The sequence below is a fragment of the Heteronotia binoei genome, chromosome 13 (assembly GCF_032191835.1).
Source record: "Heteronotia binoei isolate CCM8104 ecotype False Entrance Well chromosome 13, APGP_CSIRO_Hbin_v1, whole genome shotgun sequence".
Lineage (NCBI taxonomy): Eukaryota > Metazoa > Chordata > Lepidosauria > Squamata > Gekkonidae > Heteronotia > Heteronotia binoei.
In genome coordinates, this window is record NC_083235.1 from 67,299,397 (window position 1) to 67,321,747 (window position 22,351).

At 44.7% G+C, this 22,351-nt stretch overlaps 1 protein-coding gene across 1 annotated transcript in view; it reads left to right on the forward strand.

Annotated features, from left to right (window-relative positions):
• Positions 1-4,873: 4,873 nt before the first annotated feature.
• The window catches only part of NUP85 (nucleoporin 85), a 47,958-nt gene continuing 30,480 nt past the window's right edge, over positions 4,874-22,351 (forward strand). The window contains exons 1-5 of the mRNA XM_060253480.1: positions 4,874-5,031; positions 7,939-8,032; positions 10,894-11,056; positions 12,836-12,906; positions 19,023-19,066. Coding sequence (XP_060109463.1) covers positions 4,999-5,031; positions 7,939-8,032; positions 10,894-11,056; positions 12,836-12,906; positions 19,023-19,066 — 405 coding nt within the window. The 5' untranslated portion in view covers positions 4,874-4,998. The remainder of the gene's footprint in view (positions 5,032-7,938; positions 8,033-10,893; positions 11,057-12,835; positions 12,907-19,022; positions 19,067-22,351) is intronic.

Below are 22,351 nucleotides of genomic sequence, written 5' to 3' on the forward strand. Positions count from 1 at the left end.
AGTTCATTAGCTTAGCTAGAGATTGAAGGGGTTTACTTAAATAAAAAAACGTGTCATCCGCAAAAAGGCAGATCTTATGAGAACTACATTTACCATTATACCTCTTTCATGGTTTCACTGTTGCAGGATTTTCTTATTGCTGATAGTTGCATATTTATTTTCTAATAGCTTTAATAGAAGTTAACAGCTCTTGTCTAATTTTGTCTCTGCTTTTCTTGTAGGAGGATGCCAGAGATATAATACAACCTCTGACAACTGCTTTGAAGGCATCCCAGACTACCCCTGCGTGACTTCCCCATTTAAATTCAGTTTGAAATATTCTTCTATATTTTTTTTATTTCTGTACAAAATGATTCCTCTTGCAGTAAAAGTCTGTTGAGTTTCCAATTAAAGTGTCTTGTGTGTCTGCTTGCTTGATATCTAAAGTACAAGTCACCCATACATGGTCAAATACCACATGGTCAAGTCACCCATACATGGTCAAATACCACTAGAACACCATAAATCTTAGTATGGATATCATGTAGTGCCGAATAGCATGAATACTGATGCAGTCCTGGATTCAAGGATTGCCATGTATCAATAAGATTATAGGAGTCAAAGAGGTAGTTAAGTTCAGTAAGGTTTAAAGCACCTCTTTCTCCAGGTTTGTGGGTGTTATCATATTGGGTCTACTATCGTACTGAAGCCCCCCCCCTCATTATAACTTCGCCAGAGTGAAAGTCTGTCAGGAGTTGAAGTATGTTGTCAAGGAAGTTTTTTTTAATCTGTATTTGGCGCGTATATCGATGTAACAGTAAGTGGTTTACCATCTAACTAACCCTTCACAAACACATAGCGGCCTTTGGGATCAGCCTTTACCTGATCCGTTTTTGAGATCAACACTGCAACCCCTCTGGATGTAGAAGAGCCTGAGGCCTGAAAACATTATGAAAATCGAGGAGATTTAAACAGATTAGTATTGGATTTTTTTAATGAGTCTCTTGTAAACAGACTATTAGACTGTTTCTTAGTCATTGCATTCAGTATTCTTCTATGTTTTATTGGATTCCCTAATCCTCTGCAGTTCCAACTGTGGATTTTGTAAGAATGTGCCATATTTAGTATTAATAAAAAATGCCAAGTATTAACCAGTAATAAACAAACAATACAACTAACCCACTAACCCTTACAATATGAATGGCAGAAAAAATTTAATAACCTTACTTGCCTTCAAATGGTTGAAATAGAGAAAAAGGGAAAACATTTCTTATAAGAAGCAGTAAACACAAACCTTAAACTAAACTCTCTATTTTAACAATAAACCGTTTTCAAAGGTACTCTCAAAGAGTTTAAGGGACATACACAATTGTTCCCCTGTCTGAAAGAAACTTAACTTTGGTGAGGCTCTAGCTTTAGCACAAAAAAAAAGTAGCTATGGTCATTGCTAATCATTACCCTATGTATTTGTAGCAGTCTTATGTACTACCAGCCATTTATATATAGAAAACAAAATCTGTTTGATATACCATATTCAATCATGAACAATATAAAACCTTTCACACTATAGGATTAGAATTTTATAATGACTTGCGTAATATCACAATATCTTAAGTCATTCCATTTTTCCAGCTATGGTCTAAAGCATATTAAAAAGTGTATCTTGATTTTCATAAAGGACAAAAAGGATCATTAAAGAAATAGCTTGCTTAGATATTTTATGAACTTTCTAACCTGACTTGGGAAGGTATATACCCTGTATAGATAATAAGTACAGTATATCTTAACCCTTGTTTAGCCAAACACATTTTCATCCGAAAGGACTTGTTTTTTTATAACTTGCATAGTATCACAATATCTTTAGCAATTACATTTTTCCAGCTATAGTCATAAGCATGTTAAAATGTGTATCGTAATTTACATAAAGGAAGAGCTTATGAAAAAAACAGCTTGCTTATATAGTTTTATGAACCATCTAACCTAATTTGGCAAGGTGTATATAACCTGTATAAATAATTAGTATAGCATATTTTAACCCTTATTTAGCCAAAAATATTATTATTAAAAGCAACGTAATTACAGGCATAATATCCAAAATAGCCCTGTTAATATTTCAGAAGACTTTCAAAATGTCGGCAGATTTTAAAATCCTTGTTGTGACTATTGCTTAGTCTTCCTCTCAATGCTCTTCCTGCTGTAGTTGGCTTTCTTCAGTAGTGAGTGCAATATTTACGTTTTTAAGAAGGACACGGACCGATGGTATGTCTGCTGCTTCCAATAACTTGCCCCCTTGAAAAATATGGCTATCAGGCATTGCACTCCAGCAAAACCGAACCTTTTCTTTAAACAGTTTAGAAGCAAATAAGTTAAGTTTTCTTTTTTGTATAGCTTTGGGGGTTAGATCTAAAAGAACTTGTATATTTTTCCCCTCATGCATTAGGGTGCCCTTTCTTCATGTTTCTCTTAGCACCTTGTCCCTTGATCTGGGATAGAGGAATTGAATTAGGACATCTCTTGGTCTATTTCGGTTAGCCCTTGCCAGGGATCCCAGTCTGTAGGCTTTTACGATGATCGGTGCTATGCCCTCTTCCATGTCTAAAGCTCTACCCAGCCATGTCAATACATATAAGGCCAGGTTCCCCTTAGAGTCAATTGCTTCATCCAGCTCCCTTAATCTGAGGTTATAAGATTTGCATTTATTTTCCAGAGCTAGAATTCTGTCATTAAGCAATTGTTCTGATCTTTGTAAGTTTTGTATGTGCGTCACAGCCTTTGTTCCCATCTCCGTTGCAGTCACCGCCATTTTAGAAGTCTCTTTCAGGGACTCTGTTATCCTCTTGATCTCTGTTTTCATTAGAGTCAGCAGCTCTTCCATTGATTCTTTTATGTAAGATCGTAGCTCCTGTTTTAAGTCCAAAAAATCCTAGCGAGTAAGAGGTGTTTCATGAGAAGGCTCTTTGTCCTGCTCTCCTTGGGGAACTGCTATATTGGAGGGGCCTGATACTCCCCTTGACGAGGCTCTCTGTTAATTCCCCTGAGGAAAAACAGAAGGCAGACCACTTTGGACTAAGGAATTATTCTTTGCTGTATTCTTTCCCATCTTTTCCTTTTATTTGTACACTTTCGCTGGCAGTGTGAGTTCAAAAGTGGGTATCAGTAGAGAGCTTTGCTAGATTGCATCCGCCATTGCCTGACGATGCTCAGCCCCCCAAGTCCATTGTTTATGTTATAAGGGATATTTGTATATTCTCCAACATATTGTTGTATGCACCCCACTTTTCCAAGTGATTAGGAGTTTCAGGGACAGTTCTTAGATGGATTGGTTTGCTTTGCTGGAAGCAGCGCAAATGGAGTCATAGAGTCACTCCTACAGGCTAGCAAATCCACTACATTAAATCAAATCCTGAGAGAGGTTATGAATTCCTAGACTACAGCATCCAAGGAGAGCTGTGGCTCTTCACGTCTCTTTCTCTGACTCTTCCAGCATCAATATTTTTTTCCGCACAAACATGCCTTCAGGGGCAGGGCAGGTCTCATAACGTCCAGCCCAGATAAGCACTCGAAGCAGTGTTGTATAGGGGTTAGAGTGTTAGACTAAGAACCGGGAAACCCAGATGCAAATCTCCACTTTGCCATGACCTCTCTCAGCCTAACCTATCTCATGGGGTTATTGTGAGGATAAAATGGAGGAGCAGAGAACAATGTATGCTGTCCTGAGCTTCTTGGAGGCATTAAAATGTGCTAAATAAATAAATTCAACAAAACATATATAACTACACAAGGAGACATCAGCAATAGTTAAGACAGGTTATCATTCCCTTTGTCATGTAGAACAGACTGAGACAGTTATCTGAGGGCAGGCTACAACAATATACAGCAAGAAAACTGATCTTTGTCATTAATGTGAAAATCTGATGTGGATAGCTGCTTCTGTGATTTGGTATGAACCAGCTTCAGTCTGGATGGCCCAGGCTAGCCTGATTTTGTCAGATCTCACGAACTAATTAGAGTTGTCCCTGGGTTGCATTTGGATGGGACACTATCAAAGGAAAGCCAGGGTTGCTCTGCAGAGGCAGGCCATGGCAAATCATGGCTACAATATACAGCAAGAAAACTGATCTTTGTCATTAATGTGAAAATCTGATGTGTATAGCTGCTTCTGTGATTTGGTATGAACCACCTTCAGTCTGGATGGCCCAGGCTAGCCTGATTTTGTCAGATCTCACGAACTAATTAAGAGTTGTCCCTGGGTTGCATTTGGATGGGACACTATCAAAGGAAAGCCAGGGTTGCTCTGCAGAGGCAGGCCATGGCAAATCACCTCTGTTAGTCTCTGGCATTGAAAACCTTGCAGAATCGCCGTGCATCATCTGTGACCTGACAGCACTTCACACACACACAATTTTGGGCTGACATGTCTAGCTATGTCTGGCCTGATCTCAGAGAGGGGACAACTATCTTATTTTTCTGACCATTTCCCAAAAGCAACAAAACAAAAAAACCTAATGAGGTGACTTGCGAGAAGCACCCTGTATTGCTGGCAGGGGCTCCCCTCCCTCCATCCCTCGAGAGAAAGACGCTTCCCCACCACGACACCTCCGCAGCTGCTTCTGCGCTTTCCCGCCTTGCCCAGGCGCTGTCTTTCCTAGGGGGCCTTCCTAAGACTTCGTCGTGATGCCTAACAGAGTGCCTGTCTCGAGGGCACATCCCAAACCGCCTCGAACTCGAGCCCTTTCCGACGTTGCCTATTCTTGTTCGTTCCCCACATTGGGGAGACAGGGAGACAGACGCTGTAGCAGAGCTTGGATTTAAGAATAGGTCTTAAAAATTTCAGGCAGGGTGATGGGGCCCCAAAGACGGGAAGAAAGCCTGCTATAGGTAAGGGCAAGGGGGTCCTTTTGTGAGTGCGCGCGCCTGTGTGAGAGGCAGGGGCATTGGCGAGAAACGCTCAGCCTCGGCGATCGCTTGCTCGAAGCGAGGAAGGAGCGGGCTGCCCGAGTTCTGCTTGGGCTGAGCGACATGGAGGAGCTGGATGTGGAGCCAGCGCTCACTGTAGGTTGTCCTGCATTTGTTTGGTTCAAATTTCTTTGGTTTCTTTGTAGGGTTGCCAATCCCCAGGTGGGGGCAGGGGATCTCCCGGTTTGGAGACCCTCCCCCCGCTTCAGGGTTATCAGAAAGCGGGGGGAGGGGAGAGAAGGGAAATGTCTGCTGGGAACTCTGTTATTCCCTATGGAGCTTTATTCCCCTAGAAAATAATGGAGAATTGATCCGCAGGTATTTGGGGCTCCAGGGGGGCTGTTTTTTGGGGTAGAGGCACCAAATTTTCAGTATAGCATCTAGTGCCTCTCCCCAAAATACCCTCCAAGTTTCAAAAAGGTTGGACCAGGGGGTCCAATTCTATGAGCCCCCAAAGAAGGTGCCCCTATCCTTCATTATTTCCTGTGGAAAGAAGGCATTGAAAAGGTGTGCCGTCCCTTTAAATGTTATGGCCGGAACTCCCTTTGGAGTTCAGTTATGCTTGTCACAGCCTTGATCTTGGCTCCACCCCAATGTCTCCTGTCTCCACCCCCAAAGTCTCCTGGCTTCACCCCTGAAGTCCCCAGATATTTCTTGAATTGGACTTGGCAACCCTAAACACTGGTGGCACTGAGGGGAACGGCAGCTAGAAGAGAGCTGTGGAAAAGAAAAAGAAGGGGAAGATGGTTGGAGGAAAGCTGGACTAAAGAACAGGACTGCCCGATTAAAAGAGTTGTTTGTATTAAGCGGAAAGAAAATTCCCCACGACAGTTTATGAACAAGGAAATTCAGGAAGATGCTGGACTAGACAAGTCGATCTTTTGCCTCTCACAATGCTTTTAATGAGTAGGGAGATACGTGAGATTTTGAGTTATGTGGAACTCTGCTTTAGAGTGGATAGACGAAGCAAACAAAAAAAGTTTACGGTAGTGGAAATAGTTAAGTGTTGTCGTAAGTCAGGATAGTATAAATCTAGCTTAACTGAGGCGTTTCTATGCTGCTTCATGGGGGGTTGGTGGAGTTCTGTCCGAACATAAAAATCACAGAATATAGTAGCGCTGAAATTTATAAAAAGATCTTGAATAAAAGTACACATTTACAGCAAGCCTAAGCATCATCTAGCATGTTGCATCTAGCATGTTGCATCTAGCAGCACCTAGCAATGATGGTAAACGGAGAGGGCCTACCTTTCTTAGTCCTTTCTGCTGCTCGTGACAGTTGGTGGTTTTCTTTTGCTGCTGCGGTGATGAAAAATTGGCTGTTTTTGTTTGGGGATTGAACCTTATCGCAGTCGATCTCAGACTAGAGAGAAGGATGTTGGGTATGAACATATTTCAGCAAACTCTCATACAAACTGGTAGTCAGTTTTACCAGTCCTCTATGCCACAGTGATACGGTGACTACATATACGTTTTAGATATTTTGCATATAAAATATAATAGGTGACATTTATACATAAAAATGTCAGTTCTTGGCTATAGATACTTGTGTTGAGTAGAAAGAATATTGCTCGTTATTTTATCGATCAGTTTGACATATTCCAGATTCAAATAATGTATTATTGCATTTGTGTTATAGGTGTGCTTTTCTTACTGAGTCTCAAAATGGATCACACAGTGTAGGTAAAATAGAGGCAACGGGATGGGAAATATGATAAACAAACCTAGCAAGATTAGGATTGCAGAAATCTGCAAATGGAGCTGAGACAAACCTGGAGCAAAGGATAAGCATTACCGTGAGATGTTAAATGATCCAGAAATTACACCGGAGGATCATACTCATTAGCAGACTTAGTAGTGAAGTGTACAATCCCTATCCCTTCAGAAAAGCGACTTTCTGAAATATATGGAGCTTCCTTAGTGGTCTCAGGCTGAGGTCACATAACCTACCCCCTGATCCTTTTAACCTGGGGATGCCAGGAACTGAACCAGGGACCTCCTGTATACACCAAGCAGGTGCTCTATCACTAAAACATTTTGTTGCAGTACAGGCCTATTGCCGGTGTTGAAAGGCTCTCTTGAATAGATCAGTTTCATATAGCTTGCAGAAAGGCAGGAGCCTGGAAGCTTTTCTGAACTCATCATGCAGGCCATTCCATAAGGTGGGGGCCACAAAAGAGAATGCCCATGTACAGTAAGTTGTTGATTTTGCCCATTTTGTAGGGTGGCACCTGCAGGAGGCCCTGTAGAGATGAGTGAAGCAGTCCTGGTGGAGCATAGGAGAGGACGTCTCACAGATACGAGGGATCGAGGGAATGAAGGGCTTTGTATGTGATAATACCTTGCACTGAGCCCAGTAACTGATGGGCAGTCTATGGAGGGACTGTATAAAGGGAGTATGTACATGCTCTGCCTTAGCTTCTGATAATAACTGATTTGCAGCATTCTGCACGAACTGGCATTTCCGAGTTGTTCAAGAGAAGATCTCTGTTGAGTGCATTATGGTATTAGTCTTTATGTTACTATGGCATGGATTCAGATGGCCAAATTGGCTGTGTCAGGGTAGGGGCTCACCTTCCAAACTAGAATGAGTTGGAAGAGGATGTTTTTGCAGCTGCATTGTCAGTGCAGAAAGGATAATGCTTTTTCCGGTTTTCTGGCAGAATAGAATGAAAGGGAGAACATATCGCTCCGCATCACCTGTGTGGCAGTTTCATACAGAAAGCCCTTTAAAAACAGAGTAGATAGAAAGTTAAGAATAAGAACTGCAGCTGTCTTGCTGTGCTAGAGATTTGACAGTAACAGCAGGAGATGTATGGTCCAGCGCTTGGCAGATGGAGAAAGCTAGACAAGCTTTTATGGTGGGATGGAGAAGGGATGGTTTAATTTACTTCTTTCAGATTTTGTAACGAATCCTGGTCTCATTTAAATGTATTCCAAAGTAAATTTAAAAGCCGGCCCTCTGAACAGTATTGTTATGTTTGCTCTTCCATTTGTCATACAGCTGATTCCGGGAATGAACTCTGAGCAGAAGCAAATACATTTTGAGTGGGGGCCTGTGGAGATGCTGGTGTGTGAAACGTTGTTTAAAAAAACAGGTTAGCAATGTTTGTCATCAATATGCATTAATGATGAACTCACAGTAGTGAGTTTACCGAGGTAAGATGGGACACTAATGTGCTATTAAGCTGTTGTGGGTCTTAATTCTTTGTGACGGTTGCCTTTGTGATCCTTTTAGCCTTAAAAGGGCCAGGTTAATGGTCACAGGATTTTGAATACCGTATTCGAAAGCTGAACACAATGAAACAAATAATGCTAATTGAAAGGTGAGGAAAACAATACGGTCAGACTGGGAGCTTTCATTAACGGTATGGACAAAAATGATAACGGCAGTCCCGGACACAGGGCAAAAAGAGAAGTCTTCTAGCCATGTTTTCTTACAGTCATTGAGAAGCTGCAGTTTCTCAGGATTGACTGCTCACTAAAGGAAGATGGCCCCTCCTCTGCTAACTGCCTTTTCCCTCTGCTAACTGTCCTTTCCCATCTCCACAGCCTGTTTTCCCCAGGAACTTTTCCTTTAGAAATTGTTCAGCCCTTAGGAGGAAAACATCTCAACTTCTTCTCTAGCTGCTTATCCCCCTTGAAATTCATCTCCCCCTCCTTTCCTTGTCCTGTTGCCAAGCAACCACGCACCCAGCCCTTCTGTAGGAAGTACCTCTCTCTAGAGCAAAGGATCCTGACCTTTGAGCCTGTGGGTACATTTGGAATTCTGACACGGCACGGTGTGTGCAGCAACAAAATGGCTGCCACAGGAAGTGGACTCAGCCATAAAATGATTACCACAGCTTAACCTCAAGAAGAAGATATTGGATTTATATCCCGCCCTCCACTCCGAAGAGTCTCAGAGCGGCTCACAATCTCCTTTCCCTTCCTCCCCCACAACAGACACCCTGTGAGGTGGGTGGGGCTGGAGAGGGCTCTCACAGCAGCTGCCCTTTCAAGGACAACCTCTGCCAGAGCTATGGCTGACCCAAGGCCATTCCAGCAGGTGCAAGTGGAGGAGTGGGGAATCAAACCCGGTTCTCCCAGATAAGAGTCCACACACTTAACCACTACACCAAACTGGCTCTCCTACACCAAACTGGCTCTCAAAAACAGTGTAGATCGTTGTGCTGTGGTATCAGCTGCTGTCAAAGCAACATCTCAAAAAAATCTGCACGGCCAATCAAAAGCCTTGCTGCGCAAAAGCCCTGCTTGAGCCTGCCCACTTCCTAAATACGTTTGGCAGATGCCAGAAAAGAGGCTGGTGGGTGCCATGGTGCCCACCAGCACCATATTGGGGACTCCTGCTGTAAAGGGCAGTGCTTTTAGGTTATGCAGGTGAAAGCATGTAATACGGTTTTTTTCATAATAAATGAATATTTTTACAAGGCTTACATATTTATTTTACTTTCTGCCCTGAACTTCAAAGAACATGGGTATGCGTAAAAACCCCTGCACAACTTTATTTGCTTCAAGAATCTGCATGTTCTTGTGATCCTAGATTGTTGAGAGTTGCGTCTAGAACTTGGTGCGGTTGGTTTTGTTATTTCTGGATGTAGTTAGTATCCTAATTCAGGAGAGCCAGTTTGGTGTAGTGGTTAAGTGTGCGGACTCCTATCTGGGAGAACCGGGTTTGATTCCCCACTCCTCCACTTGCACCTGCTGGAATGGCCTCGGGTCAGCCATAGCTCTGGCAGAGGTTGTCCTTGAAAGGGCAGCTGCTGTGAGAGCCCTCTCCAGCCCCACCCACCTCACAGGGTGTCTGTTGTGGGGGAGGAAGGGAAAGGAGGTTGTGAGCCGCTCTGAGACTCTTCGGAGTGGAGGGCGGGATATAAATCCAATATCTTCATCTACCTCACAGGGTGTCTGTTGTGGGGGAGGAAGGGAAAGGAGATTGTGAGCCGCTCTGAGACTCTTCGGAGTGGAGGGCGGGATAGAAATCCAATATCTTCATCTACCTCACAGGGTGTCTGTTGTGGGGGAGGAAGGGAAAGGAGATTGTGAGCCGCTCTGAGACTCTTCGGAGTGGAGGGCGGGATATAAATCCAATATCTTCATCTACCTCACAGGGTGTCTGTTGTGGGGGAGGAAGGGAAAGGAGATTGTGAGCCGCTCTGAGACTCTCCGGAGTGGAGGGCGGGACATAAATCCAATATCTTCATCTACCTCACAGGGTGTCTGTTGTGGGGGAGGGAGGGAAAGGAGATTGTGAGCCGCTCTGAGACTCTTCGGAGTGGAGGGCGGGATATAAATCCAATATCTTCATCTACCTCACAGGGTGTCTATTGTGGGGGAGGAAGGGAAAGGAGATTGTGAGCCGCTGAGACTCTTCAGAGTGGAGGGCGGGATATAAATCCAATGTCTTCATCTACCTCACAGGGTGTCTGCTGTGGGGGAGGAAGGTAAAGGAGATTGTGAGCCGCTCTGAGACTCTTCAGAGTGGAGGGCGGGATATAAATCCAATATCTTCATCTACCTCACAGGGTGTCTATTGTGGGGGAGGAAGGGAAAGGAGATTGTGAGCCGCTGAGACTCTTCAGAGTGGAGGGCGGGATATAAATCCAATATCTTCATCTACCTCACAGGGTGTCTGTTGTGGGGGAGGAAGGGAAAGGAGATTGTGAGCCGCTCTGAGACTCTTCAGAGTGGAGGGCGGGATATAAATCCAATATCTTCATCTACCTCACAGGGTGTCTGTTGTGGGGGAGGAAGGTAAAGGAGATTGTGAGCCGCTCTGAGACTCTTCGGAGTGGAGGGCGGGATATAAATCCAATATCATCTTCTTCTTCTTCTAGTTACCATAAGGGTATTATGTACTGGCATTTGTTTTGCTTGGGTTTTGTCCGTTTTGTATTACTATTCATGTTAAGTGTCTTAGCATATTTTTATATTAAAACTTGTCTTCGTTTTGTTTCAGAGAAGAAAGAGAAAAGGCCGGGCTGCCCTTTTGTTTATGTTGTTCGCAAAGATCAAGATGTATACTCTCACACATTGCGGAAACTTTTTAATGAATCGCATGGGATCTTTGTCGGGCTGCAGAAAGATGAGAAAGAAAAAGTTGGGAAGTCAAGGACGGCGCAGTAAGCGATCTAAAGCGGCTCAGCGATGTGAAAGCATCTAGACATCATCTGACATCTATAGTCGTTTATTAATTAAACCAGTAGCTCTGCAAATGTAATTCCAGATTGTGGCTTGGCGTTATTTGCACCCCTACTCCACAACTTCCGTCCTTCTGTTCTGTGCTGCGGTTCCCTTCCACCCTCCTTTTCTCTTTTGAGACCAACCGTAGCTTGTTGCTACATCCAAGCCAGCGGATCACTTTTGATCCTAGTTGCAAGAGCAAACACACACCACTTTAGATAGAGCCAAGCCGGCAGCCGTGTTGGTTGTTGGTCTGAAGCAGCTGAACAAAGCAGGAGTCAAGCGGCACCTTTAAGACCAACCCGTTTTTATTTAGGTTGCATCCAAATAATATTGTCTAGTGTGTAGACCTCTTTCTTGGTCCATAGTGTATCAGAATTACTAATTGTATAGGAAAGGATATTTCCTAGTAGGGCTTACGAAAGCTGACGTTCTAAATAAAAATTGGTTGGTCTTAAAGGTGCAACTTGACTCCTGCTTTGTTCAACAAACCTCTTTATCAGTTCCGCTGTGATAAGGAATTTTGATTGTGTTTCAAAATGAGCGGTAGGAGAATCATAGCGCATGGAGTGTGTGTGCAAGAATGAGGCCCGGTTATGTAATGCCAGGCAGTGGTTCAGTGAATTAAACCAGTAGGGGACTTTATGTTTTCTGCATAATTTTAAAAATTCACCTTAGCCTCTTGTATTTCTGTCACAAAATGTGGTGGTAGATAGTTTTTTTTTAAAAAAATAATATTTTTTGACATAAAATACGATTGAAATACATATAATGCTTGTGACAACTGAGAGAAAGATACTTCTATCTATGCATGAGGGGGGGTGTTAATTTGTTTTTGCATTGGATATCATAGGATCTCTATTACACATAAGCCCTACTAGGAAATATCCTTTCCTATACAATTAGTAATTCTGATATACTATGGACCTAGGTCTCTCGGCTTGACTTCGCGAACGAAGATTTAAGAAGGGTGCAGTAGTCCACGTCTGCTGCAGGCTCGCTGGTGGCTGACAAGACCAATGCGGGACAGGCAGATCCGGCCACAGTGGCTGCAGGGAAAAGTCTGATTTGGGGTTGGTGCTGTAGCAGTGCGATTCTTCCTCAGTCTCCTTTTGTCCTCAAGAGCAGCTATGCGTGCGTTCTCAAAGGAAGAGACAGCCTGGTGGATGGTGTGCCTCCATGCTTTGCGATCTGAGGCTAGGTCAGACCACTGGTGATGGTTGATGCAACAGGTGCCAAGGGATTTCTTCAAGGAGTCCTTGTACCTCTTCTTTGGTGCCCCTCTATTTCAATGGCCGGTGGAAAGTTCGCCATACAGGGCAATCTTGGGAAGGCGGTGGTTTTCCATCCTGGAAATATGCCCTGCCCAGCACAGCTGCGTCTTCAACAGCAGTGCCTCGATGCTACGCACTAGACAATATTATTTGGATGCAACCTAACCATTGCCCCAAGGAAATACGGAATTATATTTTCTTAACTTAGTTTTATTATTGTAAACATAACTTTTCAATAAATGTACTGGCTGCTGCTTTTTCTTCCATGTTATCATATTGGGAAGTGTTAAGTTTTGTTTGCTTGAAACCGTTAACTTAAAGTTGTCGATTGTATATATGAAGTGTCTTGTGACCAAGTTCTATTTGATGTAACCTGTGAAAAAAATCTGTATTATAACTGAAACAAATGAAAAAAAAAACTTTATCGACGTTTTCTTTTGACAGATTGGTTCGAGTGAGCAAGAGCTACCGTTCAGTCATAAGAGCCTGTATGGAAGATTCACACCAGATGGCTGGTAAGTTACCCTATTTGCATGAAAGAAAAACTCAACCTCCCCCCCAACATACATATACTGCCAAGACGAAGACATCTTAAATTGACATATGAGTTACCATTCAGTAACAAACATTTGCATGTAACCTTTTTAATGGAAATTGTTTTACGTTCAGGATTATCTTCTTTTCAGGTAAATACAGTATTCTGCACTAACAATGTGAAAAAGTTGGGGCTTGGTCCCAGAACAGAATATTTTAAGGAAAACGTGAATGGCTCTGTAAGTGAACAATCATCTATAGTCACTCTTTGGAGTGTTAATTCATCTTGTAAATGAGAGCATAAGAAGAAACCTGTTGGATCAGGCCAGTGGTCCATCTGTCCAGTATCCTCTCTAACACAGAGGTCAACCAGTTACTATGGAGGGCCAACAACAGGACATGGAGGCTGAGGCCTTCTGATGTTGTCTTCTGGCAGTGTTGTACCTAGCACAGAGGTGGCCAAATTTGCTTAAGATATTGGATTTATTGGATTTATATCCCGCCCTCCACTCCAAAGAGTCTCAGAGCGGCTCACAATCTCCTTTCCCTTCCTCCCCCACAACAGACACCCTGTGAGGTGGGTGGGGCTGGAGAGGGCTCTCACAGCAGCTGCCCTTTCAAGGACAACCTCTGCCAGAGCTATGGCTGACCCAAGGCCATGCTAGCAGGTGCAAGTGGAGGAGTGGGGAATCAAACCCGATTCTCCCAGATAAGAGTCCGTACACTTAATCACTGCACCAAACTGGCTTAACATAAGAACCACATAGAATAAATGTCAAATGTTTGAGAGCTGGAAGGCAGGCAGGCAAATAGATGGGGTGGAGGTAGAAAGAAAGCAACTTTAACTTTAAATGCATTCTCCAAGCTGCTGGCCAGCATGGCTTGGAGAAGTGATTTAAAGAGATAAATGCCTTCTCCCTGCCAGTTGATGCGGCAGTAGGGGCTTTGAGAGCTACACAGTATGTGTGAAAGAGCCACAGTTTGGCCACCCCTGACCTAGTATATTTGACATCCGGAGCAGATCATTTTGTAACACTCCCCCCATCCACTTCGAATCCCAATGAGAAAGGTGAACTATAAACAACATAAATAAAACAAATAAATAAGAGATAAGATAAGATATTGGATTTATATCGCGCCCTCCACTCCGAAGAGTCTCAGAGCGGCTCACAATCTCCTTTACCTTTCTCCCCCACAACAGACACCCTGTGAGGTGGGTGGGGCTGAGAGGGCTCTCACAGCAGCTGCCCTTTCAAGGACAAAGCCTCAGAGTGGCCTACAATCTCCTTTCCCTTCCTCCCCCACAACAGACACCCTGTGAGGTGGGTGGGGCTGGAGAGGGCTCTCACAGCAGTTGCCCTTTCAAGGACAACTCCTACAAGAGCTATGGCTGACCCAAGGCCATGCTAGCAGGTGCAAGTGGAGGAGTGGGGAATCAAACCCGGTTCTCCAAGATTAGAGTCCGCACACTTAACCACTACACCAAACCGGCTCTCCATAGGTAGTTTATTGTTGACAATTGGTTTGCTTAAGATGCTTCCATGTAGTACCATCCACTTCTGCCGATACCCCTTAACACCCCTTCCCCAAGAAAGAGCAGGGCTTTTTGAATGCACGCAATCCCGAAGCACCATGCTTCAGGATCAAGTTGTTTACTACATGGCCTTGATTGCATGTGAACTCACTGCAATCATTTAGAACAGTTCAGTCTTTGACTTCCTTGCTGCAGGGCAGACCAAATGCGAGGGAATTGGACATCGGCTGTGAGGCTTTTGTGAGCTTCTTTGCAGCTAAAGTCCTGTCGCTCCACCATGAGCTCCCCACCACAGTTGAGACGGTAAGCGAGCTTGAGGCTCCACGCATGTCTTCTGGTCCGATTCTGGATCAATTCACTTGACTCAGTCTGGAGGAAGTTAACAGAATTCTATCTGCTGTTCGCCCAACCACTTGCAGTTTAGATCCATGCCCATTGTGGCTAATTAAAGCTAGCAGGGTGGAGCTATGGGACCCCCTAACAAGTTCCTACATGAAGGGACTTTCCTTGGGGCCCTTAGGGAGGCAGTGGTTCACCCTCTTTTGAAAAAAACCATCATCGGACCTGGCCGTATTGGCAAATTGTCAACTGGTGTCAAACTTGCCTCCCCCCCCCCCCCCCGCCAAGATAATTGAGAGAGTGGTGGCAGTTCAGTTACAGAATTTTCTGGAGGATGATTCCATATTAGATCTGTACCGGTCAAGCTTTCACCTGGGCCATGGGATGGAGTCGGTGCTAGTCGCCCTCACAGATGACGGGGAGGGGCGGTGGCTCAGTGGTAGAGCATCTGCTTGGGAAGCAGAAGGTCCCAGGTTCAATCCCCGGCATCTCCAACTAAAAAGGGTCCAGGCAAATAGGTGTGAAAATCCTCAGCTGGAGACCCTGGAGAGCCACTGCTGGTCAGTGGAGGGACGATGGCTCAGTGGTAGAGCATCTGCTTGGGAAGCAGAAGGTCCCAGGTTCAATCCCCGGCATCTCCAACTAAAAGGGTGCAGGCAAATAGGTGTGAAAAACCTCAGCTTGAGACCCTGGAGAGCCGCTGCCAGTCTGAGAAGACAATACTGACTTTGATGGACCGAGGGTCTGATTCCGTATAAGGCAGCTTCATATGTTCATGGGGAGGGATGGTGGCTCAGTGGTAGAGCATCTGCTTGGTAAGCAGAAGGTCCCAGGTTCAATCCCCGGCATCTCCAACTAAAAAGGGTTCAGGCAAATAGGCGTGGAAAAACCTCAGCTGGAGACCCTGGAGAGCCGCTGCCAGTCTGAGTAGACAATACTGACTTTGATGGACCCAGGGTCTGATTCAGTATAAGGCAGCTTCATATGTTCATATGACTTCCCAAGGCATCTGGATTGGGGCGCATTGTCAGTACTGTTATTAGACCTGTTGGTGGTGTTCAACACTGTCAGCCATCAGTTACTGATTCACCACCTCACCGATGCTGGGATTCAGGGGTCTGCCTTACAGTGGCTCCTTTACGGGGTCAGGGGCAAAGGGTGGCGATAGGGGAGCAGCTGTCCCAGAAGCACCCGCTATTATGCAGAGTGCCACAAGGGGCAGTTATTTAACATCTGTATGCGCCCCCTTGCCCAGATATCCCAGAGGTATGGGATGGGATGTCACCAATATGTGGACTACACCCAGCTCTATCTGCTGTCGGGTGGCCGGTCTGGCTATGTCCTGGAGAATCTGGACCTAGCGTTACAAGTCGTGACTGGCTGGCTCAGCCGGAAACTGAATCCGACAAAAGACAGAGGTCCTGTACTTGAGTTGTGGTGGTCTGGGGATGAGGATCTCAATCCTGATACTCGATGGGGCACAACTGATACCGGCACCAAGGGTTAGGAGTTTGGGAGTGCTCCTGGATTCCTCCCTAACAATGGAGGCCCGGGTAGCAGCCGTTGCCAAATCGACCTTTTACCATCTCTGGCTAGTTAGGCAGTTGGTTCCCTTCCTTGACCACGGTGACCTTGTGACAGTGCTCCATGGTCTGGTCACCTTGAGACTAGACTACTGCAATGCTCTCTATGGGGGGGCTCTCCCTTGTCTCAAATCCGGAAGCTTCAACTGGTGCAGAACGCTGCAACCAGGCTGTTATTGCGTCTCTCCTTGTGGGAACGCATTCAGCCTGCACTGAAAGCACTGCACTGGTTACCTGTTGCATACCAGTTCTGTCTCAAGGTTCTGGTTCTTACCTTTAAAGCCTTATATGGCCAGGGACCTGCATACCTATGGGACTGTCTTTCCCCACGTGTTCCCCAGAGAGTACTATGGACAGGGTTTCAAAACCTTTTATCGATCCCTGGGCCCAGAGATGCCAGGCTGGTTACAACTCGAGCAAGGGCCTTCTTGGTTGCGGCCCCGCGCTGGCGGAATTAGCTCCCTGAGGACATTAGGACCCTGCGGGATCTTTTACATTTCCGTAGGGCCCGTAAGATGGAGCTCTTCCGCCAAACCTTTGACTGCTAGATCTAGTACTTCTGCCTAGACAAAATCAAACCGGTCGCCGTGGTGCCGGCCCTTAGATACGATCTGAATCTGGAGGATATAAATGTTATGATGAAGAAGATACGCTGCACTGCCATCATGAATATAACACTTTTAATGTTGCTATAACGGTTGTTTTAAATGGTTTTAATGTTTTAGTCTGTGCCTACTGGGCTTTTCAGCACCCTGAGCCTGCTTTGGTGGGGAGGATGGGATATAAATGGAATAAAGAAATAAATATTTTGGCTAGCTGGCCATGCAGGCTTTTGAAGGACGCATTTGAAGGATGGGGAGGGACGGTGGCTCAGGGGTAGAGCATCTGCTTGGGAAGCAGAAGGTCCCAGGTTCAATCCCCGGCATCTAAAAAAAAAAAAAAGGTCCAGGTAAAAAGGTGAGAAAAACCTCAGTTTGAGACCCTGGAGAGCCGCTGCCAGTCTGAGAAGACAAGACTGACTTTGATGGACCGAGGGTCTGATTCAGTATAAGGCAGCTTCATATGTTCATGGGGAGGGATGGTGGCTCAGTGGTAGAGCATCTGCTTGGGAAGCAGAAGGTCCCAGGTTCAATCCCCGGCATCTCCAACTAAAAAGGTTCCTGGCAAATACGTGTGAAAAGCCTCAGCTTGAGACCCTGGAGAGCCGCTGCCAGTCTGAGTAGACAATACTGACTTTGATGGACCAAGGGTCTGATTCAGTATAAGGCAGCTTCATATGTTCATATTTTTCTTCTTGGCCTGCTATGGGAGCAAGGAGTCAAGCGAACTCATAAGCCCACAGGGGACTGGGAGTGCCTGTTCCTTCACCAGACTTCTCTTTGGTCCTAACCAGTACTCCCTCTAAGCTGTGGAGTCTTGTGAGCTGCTGGCATGAAAGTTGTGAGCTGCTGCATAAATTAGTTTGCTCTGGGGCCATTTTTCCTGAGCTAAGACAAAAACGTGTGAGCCGGAGGCTAAAAAACTGTGAGCTAGCTCACACTAACTCAGCTTAGAGGGAATACTGGTCCTAGCCCACCCAACCAGGAAGAGTCAGGAACCATTCATGTGTGGCCAGGCTGGTGCTGCGCCTGCTTGGCCAAGAGAAGGGTTTGGGCTTGGGGCACATGCTCAGATGGCAGCTGCTAGCCAGAATGGCTCCCGGGCTTCTGCAATCTGGTCGAAGATCAGGCTGCTAAATGAAAGAAGCACCTGCTCACCCTGCGACTTTTCAGGGTGCACTAGGTGGAGAGAGCATGGGGACTCCGTTCTGCTGTAGAATTCCTTCCTAGGATTTAAAAGGATGTTTAAATCTTGGAGCCATTCTGCATCCCTGAGGGTTTCTTGGCCTTTCTGGCATAAGCAATCAGGTGACCTGCTGGAGAAGTAGAGGGACCGTTTGCTGTACCTTCCGTCCTCACTCCACTCGTGTTTGTATGTGATCCTAAGTGGTCCACTCACTCCTAGGTATACCAGTGTCTCCTGGCACTTGGATTCAGAGGTTCCTTTTAGTCAACACGGCTTAATCCAGATACTGTGGATTAAGGTCTATTTTGGTGATTACATCATAAATAAACCCATAAATGTGCTGATAATTTCACAGGTAGTGGGCAGGGCATAGTGTAGGAAGATAAAGCCCTTGGAATGTACTAATAAATCGCTGAGTAACTAAATATACTGAATAATGTTCAGCTCTTTGCAGTAAGAATGGACAGCTAGTCACTACATCTGTGCTGAAAATTGCTGTCTTAATGGGTTTGGATATAGGGCTTTTTCAGCTTTCAACCTTAATCTTTGGATCTTCCTTCTCTGGAAACCAACTCTTTTTCTTCCTTGTTTCTGAACTTACTGAGATCTTTTAAAGCTATGTTATACTGGAGGACACTGACCTTTTTTCCTTGCTGATTTTTAAAAGCAGTGCTGATGGCTGTTTTTATTGCTTCTATAATCTGCTTTTGCTGTTTTAGCCTTTTGTTTTAATTTACTCTAAAAATTTCAATTGTATGCTACCTTGAGGACTGAAGGCAGTGGTATAAGCTCTTTAAATAAACAAAACCAGTGAGCTTGGAGAAAGGGGAAGTCTTAACTCCTTTTTCTTTTGCAGTTTCTGCATGGGACCCAGCAATGAGAGCACAGCATACTACTCAGGTGAATGAAATGTATTTATTTAAATTTTCATAATTGAGAATAAACTTCTACTAGCATCTACTGCAAAACTACTCAGGTGAATTAAATGTATTTCTTTAAATTTTCACCATTGAAAATAAACTTTTACTAGCATCTACTGCAAATAATCCCCCCCCCACCCCAGCATTGATAAGTTTTGGTACTGTAGCTTGTTTAGTTTCCATAGAAATTGTTGGAGTAGAAGCTATTGTTGGAGTAGAAGCTATTAAGTCCGTATCTGAGACCAGCCTGCTATTATACTCCAGTGGTTAAAAAATCCTTCATTCTCTCCAAGTTTATGCCCAACTGAGACTTGCTGTGATCAGTGAATCCTTCAAAATAACTTGATGCAACTTGAAATTCTAAGAACTGAGAGCTAACTTCATAAAACAGATGTAACAACAAACCCTGACGGTTCATCTTCCTAGACAAGTGTCGATTTTCCAGAGAAACTTTGGAGCCGAAAAGTAGCAGGACAGGATTTTAATCTTTTTACTTCCTTGCTGCTTCTGTTCCCATCCTCACCCCTCAATAGTTATGTTTCTATATGTGGATTTCCAAATGAGTGTTTGACTGTCTTACAACACTGTGCTCACTGAGACAGGAGCCATCACTTCTTCACTTAAAATCTCCCTCCTGGAGTGGCTTTTCTTTGGGAAAACCTGCTGTTGTACCATTATTACATGCTTGCTATGACAGACCCTATCTATTTTCCTCCCTCAGAGGCTAAATTTTCCTTCCATTTTTCTGCCTCTTCTGAGACAGAGCAACCCTGGTAATGTGTTTTCTTCTCTCCTGAAGAATCCTTGGCTGTCCCATCTTATGTCTGTAAGATATAATGGCTATTTGCGTAGCCCAGGAACCTGAGGAAAGGGTTCAAGTTGCCCTTTAACTTAAACCACTGATAATGGCACTTGAGATGCCTTTAAAATTCAGAAATAAAAGCTTTTATTTAGCATCAAGGGGAAACATCAGATAAAATCAGGGATTGAAAATACTGAGGTAAAATTGGTACAAAATTGGTTCTGCATTTAGGTAGGAAAATCCAATGCATGGTTATAGAATGGGGGAGACTTGTCTTAGTAGTAATATGCACGAAAAGGATCCAGGGGTCTTAGTGGATAATATGCTGAACATGAGTCAACAGTGTGATGCGGTGGCTAAAAAGGCAAATGTAATTTTGGGCTGTATCAACAGAAGTATAGTGTCCAGATCACGTGATGTGATGGTATCACTTTACTCTGCTCTGGTAAGACCTCACCTGGAGTATTGTGTTCAGTTTTGGGCACCACATTTTAAGAAGGATATAGACAAGCTGGAACTGGTCCAGAGGAGGGCAACGAAGATGGTGAGGGGTCTGGAGACCAAGTCCTATGAGGAAAGTTGATGGAGCTGGGGATGTTTAGCCTGGAGAGGAGGCGGCTGAGAGGTGATATGATCACCATCTTCAAGGACTTGAAGGGCTGTCATATAGAGGATGGTGTGGAATTGTTTTCTGTGGCCCCAGAAGGTAGGACCAGAACTAGTGGGTTGAAATTAAATCAAAAGAGTTTCCGGCTCAACATTAGGAAGAACTTCCTGACTGTTAGAGCGATTCCTCGGTGGAACTGGCTTCCTCGGGAGGTGGTGGGCTCTCCTTCCTTGGAGGTTTTTAAACAGAGGCTAGATGGCCATCTGGCAGCAATGAAGATCCAGTGAATTTAGGGGAAGGTGTTTGTGAGTTTCCTGCATTGTGCAGGGGGTTGGACTAGATGATCCTAGAGGTCCCTTCCAGCTCTATGATTCTATGGCAGCTGCTCACTCTTCTGCCTCTTTAGTGCAAACCATGAGGACTCCCTGTTGGAACCAGCAGAGCTTCAGTTGAGCACCATCTTTATGAGACAACTTAGTATCCTTAGGACAGATCCTTCCTTTGTTTCAAAGGTTAGCACATCCTTTCGCAAGGACCAGGATATCCATTTACCATCTTTCTGTCCCTGCTTGGTACATACGAAGGAGAAAGAATGGCACAAACTGAATGTGAGGAAGGCACTCAGGACTTAATAAAATGCACTGAGTCCTTCAGGACCATAGACTCACTGTTTGTTCACTTCAATCAGACTTCCAAAGGGACTAAAGATCCATCATGAGATGGATCAAAGCCTGTATCTGCTTAGCCTATGAGGTCCAGGACTTACCCCAAAGGTATCACCAGGGCAGCAGCCATCTCGACTGGTTTTTCCACCAGTGCTCTCATACCGGAAATCTGCAGGGCAGCAACCTGGACGTCAACATCTATCTTTCTTCAAGCACAATAAGCTGAACACCTACAGATCAGCAGACAAAACCTTTGGCAGGAGAGTTCTCTAGCAGGTGGTTGCCCAGTAATTCTTCCTACACTTCATAAGCTTCCTATCTGAGATGCCACAGCTTGTCAGCATCCCATTTCAGGATGCCTTCCTCCACTGATGGAAAGCAAAACATTGGACTTAATTGAAGGTTTCTATTCATCAGTGGAATGGGGAAGGAGGAAATTCAGGGTGAGAACGTCATACCCTCATGGGGTGATGTTTTTCTCATAGATACGATGAAATTTGCCTTAATTCAAAGCTTGGCAAGTATGAATTGGGGCTCTGCCTCTACCCAAATGTGGAAGCACCGCAAAAATAATTTCCATAGCCCTGCTATGGAGGGAGTAAGGGGTATAACCCATTTCAGGATACCTTTCATCCCATTGATGAAAAGAAATCCTCACAGTAAGTCCAGTGTTGTTTTTTCTATCATAGGATAACAGTATTTAAGGAATTATTTTTGAGGGAAAGCAAGTGGCATGGTAGTATTCTGTTATCACTAGTAGTATGAATGTCCAACTTGACCCATCTTAATCTATCGTCAACTTGACCCAGTCACTAATTCAGATCTAAATAGGGTATAATGGGGCTGCCCTTGTACCGAACGCGGAAATTGCAGCTAGTGCAGAATGCAGCGGCCAGGCTGTTAGTGGCACTATCACGGTGGGAACACATACAGCCTAGGCTGCGGGAGCTGCACTGGCTGCCAATTGTGTACCGAGTTCGTTACAAGGTGCTGGTTATTACCTTTAAAGCCCTATATGGCCGAGGACCTGCCTACCTTAGGGACCGCCTCTCTCCATATGTTCCCCAGAGAGCACTGAGATCCAGTTCCCAAAACCTACTACGAATCCCTGGACCAAGGGAGGCCAGACTGAAAATAACAAGGGAGCAGGCCTTCTCCACGATGGCTCCCCAATGGTGGAATCAACTACCA